This window comes from Anguilla anguilla, chromosome 15, assembly GCF_013347855.1.
Source record: "Anguilla anguilla isolate fAngAng1 chromosome 15, fAngAng1.pri, whole genome shotgun sequence".
In the NCBI taxonomy this organism is placed as follows: domain Eukaryota; kingdom Metazoa; phylum Chordata; class Actinopteri; order Anguilliformes; family Anguillidae; genus Anguilla; species Anguilla anguilla.
Window position 1 is genome coordinate 8,661,600 of NC_049215.1, and position 15,711 is coordinate 8,677,310.

At 41.5% G+C, this 15,711-nt stretch overlaps 1 protein-coding gene across 7 annotated transcripts in view; it reads right to left on the reverse strand.

The window, feature by feature from the left end:
• Nucleotides 1-15,711, reverse strand: part of LOC118214272 (RNA-binding motif, single-stranded-interacting protein 1-like) — a 52,434-nt gene that overhangs the window by 22,636 nt on the left and 14,087 nt on the right. For 3 of the 7 annotated variants that reach the window (XM_035394112.1, XM_035394108.1, XM_035394110.1), the window contains exon 2: nt 2,655-2,839. In XM_035394112.1, coding sequence (XP_035250003.1) covers nt 2,655-2,839 — 185 coding nt within the window. Of the gene's footprint in view, nt 1-2,654; nt 2,840-13,007; nt 13,354-15,711 lie in introns of those variants that run through there. The other 4 variants (XM_035394109.1, XM_035394111.1, XM_035394115.1 and 1 more) reach the window with 3 other exon arrangements.

The window sequence follows — 15,711 nt, forward strand, 5'->3', positions numbered from 1 at the left end:
ATATGCAACAATTGAAGAACTGTCCTTCTGCTTTTGTTTTTATTGATTCTGCCATAATAAACTACTTGTTTAGTTGTCAACAGAATTCGGGTTTAAATGAGTGTTTTCTACAGGGCAAAGCGCTTAGTTCTTTAGCGACAACACAAGCCAATTCTTTAATGGCCATTCCTGACTATGGCAGAATCTGCACTCAGAATGAATCAGCACGGTGTGTCTGAAGTTCAGCTCTCAGCCTGCAAACCTTACAAACCTGCTACTCAAATCACAGCCCTTGAGGGCCGAGACCTGCTGGTTTTCCACCCTCCCTTTACCCGGGAGTCAGGTGACAACATTCTGGCAAATCAGTAGCCCTAATTCTTCTGTTCATTACCAGGGAGAAAATAAAACCTGGGCTGGATTTGGATTTGAGGGCCAGATTTCAGTATCCATGCCATACAGCATACCTGAGGAAATTAGTCTTTAAGAGGTATGCCCACAGAATGCTATTAACAGGCAGCTATTAATAAGCTCAGCGTCAACAAAACAAATTCAGTCTGGAGGAGAATTATTTTTTGAACGACTGTTACTCATTTATATTTATAATCATTGCTGTCTTTTGTGTCAGTTAAAATTCCATTTAAGATCAGCCAGGACTAAAGCACAGAAGAAAAGGATAATCTACACAGCACTGCCATTCACCAACAAAAATTAATGACATATTCTGATTGCCCCACTTTTCAATTGTGCACAGTGCTTTTAAACGGGGAAAGCATATTTTCTGGCAATGCACTGACGCAGGGAAACTTATTGCTCATAGTTCTGCACATGATAAAATACAAGTAACGATGAGGCTGGAAAATACTGGTTGCAGTATTTCAAGTATTGATATTTCACTATTTCCTGAATGGATTGAACTCAACACAATTTATTTGAGGTTCTTCAGACCTTCCCATCTGTCTCTATAGCTAGCGTGCATAGCGAATAAATGTAGCGCGTTTCTATAAGGGTATGTGAAAGTTACATGGATCACATGCACCAGGAACATACTCATTTTACATTGAGGTACAAATGGTCTTTTTCAGTATTATGAATCACCAGGGACTGTCAAGGTCATGCTAGTTGCGGAAACATAGTTCAGTTTATGATGAGGAAACGCATGAGCAGGAAGCAGAAACCTTTAATTCCACTGAATGACATCACTGAGTTACTGCATCGTACTGGCTCCTTAAAGAAACAAAACACTTCATAATTAAGAATCATATAAATGTGAAAAGTACCACTGGTTTTTACCAGAGGGGAGGCTGCAAAAGTAAAGTATAGCACATGGCCCCAGTGTAATAAGGGAATGAGAAAGAATGTGGTTTTAATGGTGCATCCGCCAGTACGATCCATTAAAAACACCCATAGTTCCTATACTACATACACCAGCACTGCTCCACCTATGACTTTTCCTTATAATCATCAATAGTTTTTCAAATAAAATTATAATACAGTGTAATGCTGCTGTCATATCCCCGGTAGCTCCTCCGCTCTGTGTGTGCGTGCGTGTGTGTGTATGTGTGTGCGTGCATGCTTGCATGTGAGTATGTGTGTGTGTGTGTGTGTGTGTGTGTATGTATGTATGTCTGCCATCCTTTACATATTTTGCAGACCAGAAAACGTAGGCATCTTTTGGGACAAAGCAGATTTAGTTGGACCTGTTGGTTGGCAGCCCTTCATGGCATTTGTAGAGAGCATACCCAGTGAGAACTATACTGAGGCAGGGTGAAAATATAAAACTACAAACATTTACACCTCAAAATAGACTTTTAAAGAAAACATTTTTTTGGGGGAGCTTTAATGACAAGGATTTATAAGTCATAAGACATGACACCACATTGATGCACTGGGTGTCTACCACCCAGCCTGGGTGCACAGGCTACTAAAGCAAAGCCTGACTCCTGGCCATCCTTATGTTGGTTATAAATGGGTGTTGACGATGGTTTATCGTGGCACGCCAAAATATTTTGTCATTGGTTGCTACACAGATAAACGTGGTTGCCATTACAGCAAGCAGAATTTACGATCTGCTGGAACAATGACGAGACGGCGTCGCTATGGTGACCTAGAGGCTTTCAGTATCAACAACGTGGTTACTAATGTGGTTGAGCTTCCCAACAATAAAAACACTTCTCAGTTCCATGAAACTGATTTGGGAATCTTGCGTGTCATTGCTGAACTCGAGCGCACAGCGAGAGTCGCTGTCGTTTCCTATTTCCTGTGAATAACGCAACGTCATTACGCAACCTCTGGGGCCGGGAGGTTTTATGAACAAACTCTACGAGAACACACGCCTTTGGCATAGTTTCCAGCTTCAAAAATAATAACATGAAAAGCATCAGGCGGCTTCTGCCGGACTGACAAGCGGGCATTCAAGGAACTCGCTAATTTGATTTCGCGAGCGGCAAAGCATCCTGGCTTCTCGCAGATTTAGATTTTGCGGTCGTCGCGAGAAGGTCACAAAAAAAAAAAAAAGATCTACGACTGCGAGGACTGCGCTAAGTGGAGGGGGGGGGGGTGAGAAAAAAAAGGTTTGGAGTTCAGGCAGAGTGTACAGTGATTAAGGCTGAGCACTTGGCCAGGACCACCAGGAATCAATACAGTTCATAATGGGGGGGGTGGGGGGGGGTACTCACGGTTGGCAGAGCTTGACCAGGTCGTGGTCGGTGGTCGCTGGGGACAGGCCTCGGATGTAGAGGTTGGTCTTGCTGAGCTGCTCCCAGCCCGCGGTGCTGCTGCTGCTGCTGCTGCTGTTGTTGGTGCTGCTGTTGGTGCTGGGGCTGGGCGGAGCCATGGGGTGCGGGGCCGGAGCGACGGGCTGCTGCCGAAAGAGAGGGGGAGAGAGAGCACAGGCGCACACATAAAATGGCCGAGCTTAGCAACAGCGGTCACGCAGCGCGCCAGAAACGCTAACCAGGCCGTGTTCCGAGGGCGGAGAGCGGCGGGACGCTTCGCGGAGCGCCCGAAACGGGCCGGCGGGGGTTAGAGGCGCGCGCGGTAGGAAAGTCTGAGCGCGGCGCCAGGCGTGTTCTTTTCCTCCTTTTTTTTTTTATTTAAAAAAAAAAAAAACATTTCCGCGTAAAAGAGTTAAACGCGTTTGGCTCTCTCGGGCCGTCGGCGCACATCTGCCGGGCCTGTCGCCCGCGGCGTTCGGGCCGTCGGCGCAAACCGGCCCCGGAGGGCCTCCGCTATGTGGGTCATCTACGCGGTGACGGCTAACCAAAACCGGTCGCGTCAAAACTCTCCGGCACAGCTCCACACCGCCCCCGCCCCCCCCCCCCCCCCCGGGCGCCCTCCAAGCTCCTCTTTAAGGAAATACGCGCGGGGGCCCCGCTTTTCCAGTTACGCCACGGTCCCCTAGAGTCAGCACGCCGGGCGCCTGGCCGTGCCAACGCAAGCGCCACTCAACTGTGCATCTTAAACGTGGCATAGAAGATCAGCCTGCTCTTCTTAGTCAACTGAACATTCACAAGAATGACAATACGTTAGACAAATTTCAGTGAGACTTCCGTGCCAGTCACAGTACTGACACCCGTCCACCTCAAAGCAGATAGTGACCTCAGACTGGTTGTCGATGACAACAGTGCGGCCGTGCTTACTCTTCTAGAATCTTAGCGCTGCATTTGACAGTTAACCAAAGTATTTTAATTGACAGACCAGATGGGTTGGCCAGTTTCCTTGGTTCTGCTCGTATGTAACAGGGAGACGGTTCTTTGTCAGTCTGGGTGAGCACGTAAACGTGAAACTATTGATAATATTGACTTGGGCATTGCCCAAGAAAGTGTTCTGGGCCCAATTTTATTTCTCTATATGCTCCTCCTAGGTCATAAGGCATCACAACGTCAGCTGTCACTGTTATGCTGATGACACGCAGGTGTACATATCTGTTAAACTACAGCTCAGTGAAAGAGAGATTCTCCTAGTGGGACCAAATGTGAAAAGAGGCAAACCACAAAATCACAAGTAAAAGGACCAGTGTGTGATTTTAGACTCTGACCTTAAGTTTTAATTCACATTTTTCATCTTACAAACATTGCTAAAGTGAGGCCTTCTTTCTCAACAAGATGCAGAAATGTTGTTACATGCTTTAATCACAAGAAGACCGGATTACTGTAATTCTCTTTTTACGAGGCTACCAAAGAAGACCAACCGGAAAATCACACCTAATTCAGAATGCCGCAGCAAGAAGGAGAGAAGGCATAACTCCAGGCCTGGCTGCTCTGCATCGGTTACCTGTATCTTTCAGAATTGATTTTAAGGTTTTGAAAGCGCTTGTTTTTAAAGCACTTAATGGCCCAGCACCTTCATATATCACAGGCTGCTTATCATTTTATGTCCCCGCCAGAGCTCTTAGGTCCTCCGGTACTTTTTTATTGAATATACCAAAGGTCTCACACAAGCAAGCTGGTGAAGCCGCCTACAGCTTTTTTTATGTCCCTAAATTACAGAACACCACCTCGAAAAACAGTGAGCTCAGCTGGTATTTTTTTTAAAAAGGACTGAAGATCTATCTCTTTAAGCTGGCTTTCTGTTAACCCCTTCTAAGTTTTATTTGTTTATTTAGAAAATTTTGTTTTTAAATTCATTTCTGCTCCTATCATTCCTTAACCTAATTCAGCTATTTTAGCTTTGCGGCTTTTATCTCGTATCGACTGTCGTTGAAATGTGTTTTGTATTACCTTACATGCCTTGCATTTATGCTTGAATTATTTATGCCTGGCCTTGAAAAAATCTTTTTTTATCTGTTGTGAAGCACATTGAGCTGCTGTTTGTATAAAATGTGCTATATAAATAAAGCTCCTTTTTATTATTGTTATTATTATCAGTATTATTATAGTCAACTCATCACGAGGCATCTATTTGCCAAAAAAAGCACCATTAAACATTGTATGAAGCTTTATTCTTATTTGGAAAAAATGTATGCAAACTAAGAGAATATTCACAATGCGCTCAGACGCATGGTCCGAAGCCCTTGTGATTTCTCCACCTTTGGCACAGTGGGCTATCGCTACGTTACCGTGTGATCACGAGAGAAGTATCCGGACTATTTGTGATTCGGAACAATGCAAGCCCGCTGCAATGCACAACTCACTTATCAAACAGACGCATCTGCGCGGTGCCGAGAATAGCTGCAGAATTCGCTGCGTTCGCGACACGAGATAAAGACATACGTGCCGCCGCTCGGCTCGCGCGAGACAGACGTTCCCGATCGGAACTCTACCCAAATGGTGCACCATGGGAAACCGGCTGACTCCCTCCTCTCCTCCTGCCCCGGGAGACGACCCAGGCGAAGCCGACGGAATCCTTAATATGAGCCGATGACAGGACGGAGCGGTCTCCATTTAGCCACGCGGATCGTCTTCCAGCGTTCAAGAGGCTCCTGCCCCGACACCCAACCCGCCCCTGCGCTTTCCACAGAGCCACAATGCAGGTCTGTGAGCTCGGGCACGACTATCCTGCGAACTTTAAACGCAGCCGGGAATTGACCATTCATTCAAGGTCAATGGGACTTCTTCAATTAAACATTCGACAAAACACAGCCAGACACTCCGAACCCCCCCCCCCATCCCCCCCATCCCCCTTGAGGGCTCTTTTCTTTAACTGAATTAGTTAAGTTTGAAAAAAAAAGGGACTTCAAAAACATCTGTTCCTTGTACAATATATCATGTACAGACACACAACTTTTAGCATCTGGCCGTAGACACACTATGTTATATAAAGAAAAGCATTACATTTTCAGTCCAGCAGAAACGTGTCTGTCAACTTTCTATCAAAGTCCTCTATAAGACGAAGGCCAGAATTGTGCTGTGAGTTGTGTTAAAGTGGTGAAATATTAACTTGGGTGCTCTGAGATGTTCTGCAGAACTCCAGACCCTCTGCATGCTCTGAGAAGGCTACACGCTAAAATCGGCCAATTGCTTCCTTCCACACACTCACTCATTAGTAAGTACCTCCAAATGCTTTGACTGGTTTTCTGTACTTAGGCTACAAATCTCTTCAGTCATAATGTTCTGAAAAGTGCATTTTACAACCAAGAATGTCCTCAAAAGTACTCCACTCTATAGCCCTTTATTTGATATACAACATTCTAAGTAATGTATCAGAGACTTCAACATTTATTTATTAGCCTTTTATTAAATTAGCCTTTCTTTACATGAATATGACACCCTGACATTGGGGGAAAAGCAGATGCTAGTATTCTCCCCGTGGTTAGCTTAGCCAGGCAAATTAGCACCTGGCCACAGCTCACACAGGTGCCATCTGTAGCGGCTGACGTCTGCCCGACAGGCAGCCTTCATTCCGTCTCCACACCTGCGCTAATACCCGCCAGGGCTCGGAAACCTCACACAATCTCAACCATGTGATTTGATGTGACACCAAAAAGTCTGAATGACCACAATGCGCTCAGATGGTAAGATGAAAAAACACAGGGGCAAGTCACTTCAAATAACTTGGGAACATTGGGTAGCAGCATTGCTTTTGAATACAGCATGTTAAATTTGTGTGAGCTAAGATAGCTAATATTGTTTATTGTAACTTGGCCTAGTTTTGATATCAGTACTTTTAGTGGCAGGCCTAGATTTTGCAAATGTGAATGACTTATAGACAGTGCTTTGTATGTGTGAGTAACTTTTTTTGTACGTTGAAAATGTGTTTTTCTATAGATTTTCTATTACAAGTGATCGTGTAAAAAAACTGAAGTCCCGATGCAGTCGCAAGGTTTAATAAAAACACACGGCACAGATAATCAGACAAGTCTCTGAACAGTGCCCACTTCTGAAGAAAAAACTGACTTGGCTAACTGCAGAAGGGTAATACCTCATCATAACTCATTACAACTCAATAGAACAACATTATAACATATATGAAGAGGAGCAAGAAAAACTAACATAACGACAACTCAAGATTAACAGAACAGACATACTACATAACTGAAGTGCTGAAAGTACAAAGTTATGAAAAAACAACAGCTTAAAATTTACTCAAGTTGTGAAATATAACAGAAATTTTACCACTCAACCAACAGACTTCAGAAATTCTAACTCAACAGACTAAATTTAAATTTAAATGAAGAAAAAGCTAGGCTACATTTAACGACCGATTCATAAAGTTTTCGGGGCAAAAGATGGTCAGCAAGATCAGTTCTAATCCGTGAACGTTCAAGTGCGTTTCTAAGAAAACTTCCAGGCAGAACAGTGTGACCCAGGCTACACTGACACGCCTTGCAAATGTAATCATTTTCATGAACAGGCACTATCTGAAGCATCGGTCATAGATAAAAACCAACAATGCTGACCTACAAGCCACAGCGGCGCATGCAACTAACACACGTCAGTGTCAAAGTATGTGGCATGTTACAAACTAATGCATAATGACATATAACAGCCGCGCTAAGCTAGGTTTATAAAAAATGTCAAAAAGCCTACAACGATTTCAGATGTACAACCACTCAAATAATATAGGCCTACTAAATCAGTAACAAAAATGGCTTTGATCCAGAACTAATAATTAAAGTCAAATAACTTTGAATTCCTTTCATTTTAGTCACACGGCCCAGCGCACTTGAAGTAGGCCTACAAAAGTAATCAATCCATTGGCAGAATGTTACTGTGCACTAAATGGCTCTCGCTAATGAAGACTCACAATACCAAGAACGAGCATTCCCAAAAGCGGCCCTCTCTAACGCACATCTGCAGCTCTTCCATGGATGAAATCCAACACCTCTCTACGCCGTGCCTGTTCCGCTCTGCCGGGATGTTTGGGTTTCAGACATAAATCTCGCGCTGGACTCTTTAAGGAGCTGGAATTTCCGCTTTACATCCAATTCCGCATTTTTTCTCCTCGCTTTCAAGGCAGGAAAGCTCGAGCTGAATTTATTTGGACGGAACGTGAAGGAACTAATCAAACACAAAAAGTAGCCTATATCACGCAGCCGATTAATTCCTGAGTTTATATAAACGTGTCCAGTAAATCGTAAAGTGTGTGTGTTTAACATAATCTGCAACCTTCCAAGTTTTTTGTCACAGGAATGGCTATTTGTTTTTTCTTTTTTTGTGTTCCCAGCTTTCGTCACATTTTAGCTCTGAGTGGCGGTGAGAAAATACAAGAGCACTGCGAATGATAGGAAACATGTTCTGCACTGCAGGGCAAAACGGCAAAGTCACTGATTTTTATGCCGTGGCAAAGATAATAAACAACACCGAGAACCTACGCACGCTTAGTCGGGACGAAGAAAAAGTTGCTCGTTTTCTGGCGCTCACATCCATTTCGTGCCGAGCAGCATTTAATTAATGCCCTAAAAAAATTTCCCAGAATGCCTAAAACCTCTGAAACCGCGAACAACAACATCAGCATCAAATTTATGACTACGCTGGCGTGGAAAGCGTTGAAAAATATGCAATTCACTTCCCAAGCAGGGAGGGTGGGGGAACAGAACATAATTTCATTAAAGGACTGGAGACAAAGACAGCATTTGCTGGAGTAGATGAATTCCATCTTCTATTGAACCCAGCACAACAGCTCAATGAACATTCAGAGCTTAAACCAGCTGAAGAAAGAAAAACAGAAGGTCAAGGCTGACGTGTCTCCTATAAAAGGGTCTTGATTGAGGACCACAGGATGAACTTCTGAACCATTTCCCAAACACAGACTCAAGGTAGTGAGGGGAAAAGGATATCAAATTTCAGCTTCCAGCTATTTGTCATATACTGACATGTCCTTGGACTGTGACGCAAAAACACTTAGAATAACTCCCCGGTGTTTATAATAAACTACAAATTCTTTGCATCAAATTCTGTGCATCGCGGCCTGTGTATTCTCCACTACACTGGTGGCCTTTTTGGTTCGTTTAACATAAGACCTTCTCATATAACAAAAATGTTAATATTTCAGTGATACCTACTTACCTACTGAGTGTGTGTGTGGGCGTGCGTGCGTGTATTCCTAAAGGCTGCGTCTGTTTTTCATCCAGAAAATTTCAACCAAGTCGGCAACCATTTTTTCTGGTTAGCATTCTAAAAGCGTGAACCTTCGGGTTGCTCTCTCTTCTCTGGATAAAGGTTAAACATCAGATCGACCTGAATATCTCTGACTGAACTAGTAGCCTTCTGTCGCTGCACTAAACTTCGCCGTGATCAGAGCCAACAACAAAGCATTTTGCTCTTTTCAAAGGCCCAAGGGCCATTTGCAGCCTATTCGTTTTCATTTTTCTTCTCTTTATTGAGATATTGCTGTCCAAACATGCGGACATTTGTTGACCAGTCAAATTTCAGATATACATTCCAATAATTGTCTTTTTATTTGATACATACTGGTCGTTTTGATAGTGCTATTAACATTATTAAATATGTCATTGCTAAATGAGTTATGATCTTTACCCTGTAGGCAACTAAGCTGTTATTAGCATATTTGACTCTGGAGCTCAAATTCACCCTGTTGCTTAGGGAGAGAGGGCACATTGTGGGCCCATCTATTTTAGATCTTATGACACCATTTGTACAGACCGCATACTGGATCTGCTCATAAACACCAACCAATCATTTGATTGCGCCTTTGGTGTACAGACTTCTTGCTCTGAAACGTCTCGCTAAATTCTGGCCAAGACTATACTCTAAACACAAATACAATGTAAAAAGACAAGCTGTCCAATATTCAAGAGTACAAATGCTCGTTAAAACAATGACAGCCAAGTGAGACTGCCTCCATTTTTTCATTTTGCATTTAAAGGCATACTATGCAGGATTTCTATAATATAATAAAATATTATAAAATAACCATGTTCAGCCATATCTATGATGCACTGGCAGTCTCCGTCTTTGCGCACATTTGCCAACTCTGTGCTCCTCTGTCTGTACTTCTTCTAAAATGTGTCCGAGATGTTTCTGGGCGAGACACACTTTTCTGTGTGGGGAGGGAAGGGTGTGGTTACACAGCCTGTGGAGTGGGATCAGGTTTTCCTCGATGGCGACAGCTGAAGTTCACAAAGGGTATGAAAAGTGACGCAGAGTTGGTGTGTTTTCTGTTGGACCTGTAAGTAATGTTACCTCTAGCTATCCAGCTAGCTACGTAAGTACCTAGATGACCGAAGTTTTGGGTGAGTGTGGGGTAGAAGACAGAGGAGGAGACTTCTTTGATTGTAAACACAGGACCACAGCAAGGCCAAAAAAGCTTGCACAGTGTGCATTTAAAAACATTTAATGAGATTAAATCCTCAAGCTCTAATTCCTTCTGCAATATAGGCTATTTCAAGCAGAGCACAGAACACATAAATGTCAATTTTTCCAATTTCTGTACGGGTATTGGGAAACGAACGCATAAAACAGTCCAGAGAGCATAAAACACGGTGCCCAATACGTATCCTTAAATGTAAACACATCAGTAAGATGGGAGAAGACCAAGAATTGTCTTATATATAAAAATGAACCAATAAGTGAGCCTACACTTGGCAAGAGCAGGCCAACCTACTGGAGTAGGCCTATATCACTCACGGTAGCGAGTGAGGCCTTTACAGTTTGCAGTAAACCTCAGGGAGGCACAGAAAACTGTGTCAATCATATGAAGGTGCTGAGCAGAAGTGCGCATATATAAAAGATCACCATAATCCTACACAGGTAGATATGTGGTGGCAACAAGTCTCTTTCTGGCTTTAAATGAAGATCAATACTTATTTGCGAAGTAAAAAAATGTATTTAAGCCTCAGCTTTTTCTCCAAGTACTGTACACGTGGCTTAAATTTGAGGGAATCATTATTTTAAATACCCAGGTATTTCTACATAAATGACCTCCATTACCATTCTTGTAAGAGTAACCACAGAAGGTAGGCTATATTCTATAGCTTATTCCTTCAATTGGTAAACATCAGCTTGGTCTTTTTAGCATAAAGACCAAGTTTCAGTTGGATAAGACTATTCTGAACAACATTAAATGCGACTTGCTATTTTTCAATGGCTTGAACAAGAGTTAACACAGCAACAGCATATGACAGTGTTATACGTATAAATATGAGGATTAGCATCTGACACATTATTTTCCAGATTATAGCCTATATATAAATAATGGACAGAAGTGGACCAAACACTGAACCCTGGGGTACACCCTTACAGATAGACTGTGTCCTGATATTCTATCATATTTGATGCACTGAGACTTGCCAGAAAGATAGAAAACCAGGCAACTGCTTGCTCCAATAGTACAATATAAAAAATCCTCTATTTTAGAATATTGTGGTCAACTGTATCAAAAGCATTAGACAAGTAAAAAAAAAAAAGTGAAGTACAATGCTGGTGACAGACATATAATTTATAACCTCCAGGGCAAATTTAATGATGCTATGCTGCTTCCTGAAACCTGACTGGACTGGTGAAAAAATGGCATTACCACAAAAAAAAAAACTCCTTGAGCTGACTCACAAGGCCTTCAAGTAGCTTGGACAGTGTTAACACTATATGCTAGTTACTGGCCTATACTTATTTAAAAGAGCCAGTTTCCCCCCTTTTAACAGTGAGAGAACAAAAGCAGACTTCCACATCCTTGTGATTTCATTACATTCCAAACTGATGATAATTGTGGACAAAGAGGACCTTTGATCAGTCAGCTTGTGTGTCCAAGGTTTTCTGTACTGCTCAAATACCCACTCATATCTTGGGACAGTCTTTCTTTAAAAGGTCTCAACGCCTGCTTGTTTTAGGTCTACCGTTTCGGGTCCTGTTGGAGGCTGTAGAGAGCAGCATCTTATCAGTCTCCTCCAGACCTACAGAGCTCATCCTATCCGAGCTCGAAATGCACCGAGCTTCCAGTAACGGGCCTCGCCCATCGGCAGCCTCTTCCCAGCATACTGCGAACACCCTGCGTGTGCGCTATTACACCACAGCTCATGAATATGTACGATCCCGAGGTGTTCCACGCTATCAGCGCTTTCATCTGTTCGCAGGTTAGCCTGCATCTCAGCAGGACTGAATAAAACTCAAACGACCTGGTTAATTCATGGGGGCACGAGCCTGTTTTTCCCCCCCAAACAATTATTTTAAATTAGTATGGACATTAGACAAAGGGGGAAAAAAGTGTGTTACATTACATTATTTTACCTTTCACCATATTATGACAAGGTCATTCACTTTAATTCTATGACCTCAACACAGCTTAAAACGGTAGGAAGGCAAAATCTGCCTAATAGAGCGTTTTGAAATCGCTTACTTAAAAAAAAACAACAACCGGAAAAGAAATCGCTTATACGATATTATAAGTAAAGCATTGTCTAAAATGAGAACACATCCTGTCTCTGTGTTCATTATTTATTTTAAACACTTTTTAGTAGGCCTACACTATGTTTTTCTGACTAATCCAGGTAGGCTAAAGCCTACGTTCAAAGTAAATACAGTTTGATTACAATACCATATTAGGTACATTTCAAATTTCAAGAAACTTACCTAATTCATGTTAGTTACAGCAAAGAAAATTGTGCAGTATTAGAATTGTGCCGCACAAATTTACAAATAAAACTGCGGAAACTGTTTTATAGCTTTATTCATATGCCGACCAAACACAAACTTAGTTAATTTAAAGTAGTGTAAGTAATACATACGTAGCAGTGAAGCATTAAAACTGTAATAAAAACACTTATAAAAAAATACTAGGCGAAAAACTGACCCAAGCTTCGCCTTAACTCAACATCCCCGGAACATGACCACCGTATTGAATCTATGCTATTATAGATTTGCTCGCTAACTATCTGTAAAGCCTAGTTGGGAACGTTTAAAGTGACAGTACATTGTTATTATGCAAAACAATTAGGCTACTATACATCAATAAAAGCAATATATGCTAAAATTGCATCAGAACAGATTGGTATAAAACTACTAATTACATAGCTAGCTGATGGTAGGCTGTACAACCAGAGCATATTAGCGAGCTATTGTGTAGCTAGTTAGCTTGCTAGTTAGCCACCTATGAATTCTATGACCGTTTTGCTTTTACAGTAAGGCCTAACTTACCTGTTTACGATATGTCGTCCTCACGGGGTTAGCTGTATTTGAAAAAATCATCCTCACTTTTAAGTTCTCCCAATGTAACTGTTTTTTTTCCCCTTAATTTATTTTTATCAGCTATATTTATTTGTATCCAGGGCTGTCTTGGTAAAGTTGTGAATTTGACTCTATACCACATAGAGTTATATGTTAAAATTGCTTCCCCGTAATCCTTCTTGCTATGGTTATTTGTAGTCGCCACTGAAATATGTACTATGCCAATTCGAGATGAAAATGTATTCAAGATTCAGTTCCAGCTTCAGTCGCCCAACCCGATCATTTAGCAGAGTTCATTGATCTGCATTCAGTTCCTCACAGCAAGGACCCACCTACTGTGGAAGAAGCCACTTCAGCGGGCGATCGAGGGGGAACACGGAGACTACGAGAAACATAATTTACGTTAAAAGATGATATAATCTAAAACGATTAATGCGTAACTTAGTTTAGTTCTACCGAAAAATAATTCCGGAATCCACATCAATAATAAAACGTGTGTATCTCCACATACGGCAGTTCGTTATACCACCATATCCCCTTTTGCCAACCCTTAGTTTATTCTAGCATGCCACACATTCCAAAAGCAGCCATCAGGTCCTTTCTGGTTAAAGCGGCACAGAGTTATGTGAGAATTTAAACAGTGACAGTAACAAGGGATGGTACGTATAAATTCACATGTTCCATTTCATTCTTGACTAGCCTCGAATGCTCAAAAGCTAAGGAGGGAGAATGACAAGTGCTTAAGGTTAACCGGTTACATTTTCGGCAAACAAACTGAGCAAATCTCACAAAACAAGTTAATCAAACATATTGGATCGATTCAGCAAAATAAAAAACAGATTTTTTTAAATTTAATTTTGGCCAGAAAGAAGTCACTTAACACGCTGCACACAACCACCGACCTTACATTTACATTTCAATGAGTAGGTCACTGGCTAATTGATGTTACACCCTGTTCTTGTCATTATTCAGTGAAGAGCACGAGTGACTAAAAGACCTGAGTTTATTAGCTGTAACTATGTTGCACAGCAGGACATGCCGGAAGTACACCGAGCGAATGACATGCATTCAGACGATATTTTTAGGAGCAACGATGCTATTGCGTATTTTGTCCATAATAATCAAATTACTGCTTTAAAGGAGATGAGCTGAATTTTTCGGTACGCCAAATTGACTGCAGATTGTGACCGCCTCAGTGTGTTTGAGAGAGGTCCATAAGAGCTAATGGAGGCCACTGTTCACTTATAGCCTAGGGGTTATCTGAGCAAAAAGTGAAGAGTTTAATACAAGCCCCGCCCAGTGACACAGATGCGGTACCCACAGGCAAGTCCACAGATACGCCCGCACCGGACGCACGACCCACAATGTGTAATGCCAGGGTTGTTTCAGGCCTTAGTACAACTACTCAATGTTCATATTATACAAAACATACGTAGTTTTCGCAATTATTGCTGTGTACTGAGAAAAGACACAGCACCCAAAATTGAAAAAGGACAGTTGCACCCTAAATATTTCTTTCTGCTTGAAATCCCTTTCTTGGAGAGACATCAGAAGCCCACTTCCATTATGAACACTTCACTCCATGGTTTTGATCACCACAGAAACATGCACACACACGCACACACACACACACATGCACACACACAGATACACACGCACGCATGCACACACACACACACACGCACACACACATGCACACGCACAAACATCCTTCAGATGGGAGTCTGTATAAATTGATGGAAGTAAAATTGCATTGCCTCCAGCAAATTCAATAAATGAGTATTAGATTACTTCAGTAGTCAGAAAATAACAAAATCTAGTAATCTATTATTAATAATATTGCTGAATTAACACGAGGGCAACTCCTACAAAATTGTGCCCTGAGGCCATAATGGACAAAATGCACATTTAAAGTTAAAGTTCCTATCAACTGAAGAATACATTGCATTTACTGAGCTGCCAAGATGGATATACCTGACTGATATTACACAGATAATTTTCATGAATTGCAAATACAAGAGGCAGTGTATACAAGTAAGTATACACATCCGATTGTGGGAATCCATGTCTGAATATGGATTTTAAGGGTAAAGGGAAATAAGGACACTCTATGAGCTAGGGCGCTTAATAAAAAATTGTGGTTTATCCTGGGAAAAATTCCCAATGTTGATAATCCATTGCAAACCTATACAGCAACAATCCGTAAAAAACTATTTTGTGAACTGTTAATATAAACAGGAAAGATACATGGATGTAACAATGCAGTAAAAGATTACTTTGAATACTCTGTGAGAGTAGTCTCATTTGGATGTTTTCTATTACATCATTTTTCTGTACATCATTGTAATATCAATGTATCACTGTAATCAATGTGATCTGTGAAAAAGGTTTAGATTTGCTTTTATTTTTTTCATGTAAATTACATATATATATTTGTACATTGCCACTGAAATATGGTTTCTAGACACAAAATGTATGTACAATTAATAGGCTGCATAGAATATCCTTTCCAATAACAAATTCTAGCAACTTTGAGAGAAACTATTCACAAACTTTTTCCATTGGGATGACATTTTCTGTCAAAATCTTACGAGGATGTAAGATGAGGACAATGTATTAAAGTAAAAGAAAAAAATACGAACAGAAAGATTCTGTTTTCTCATTTTAAAGGAAT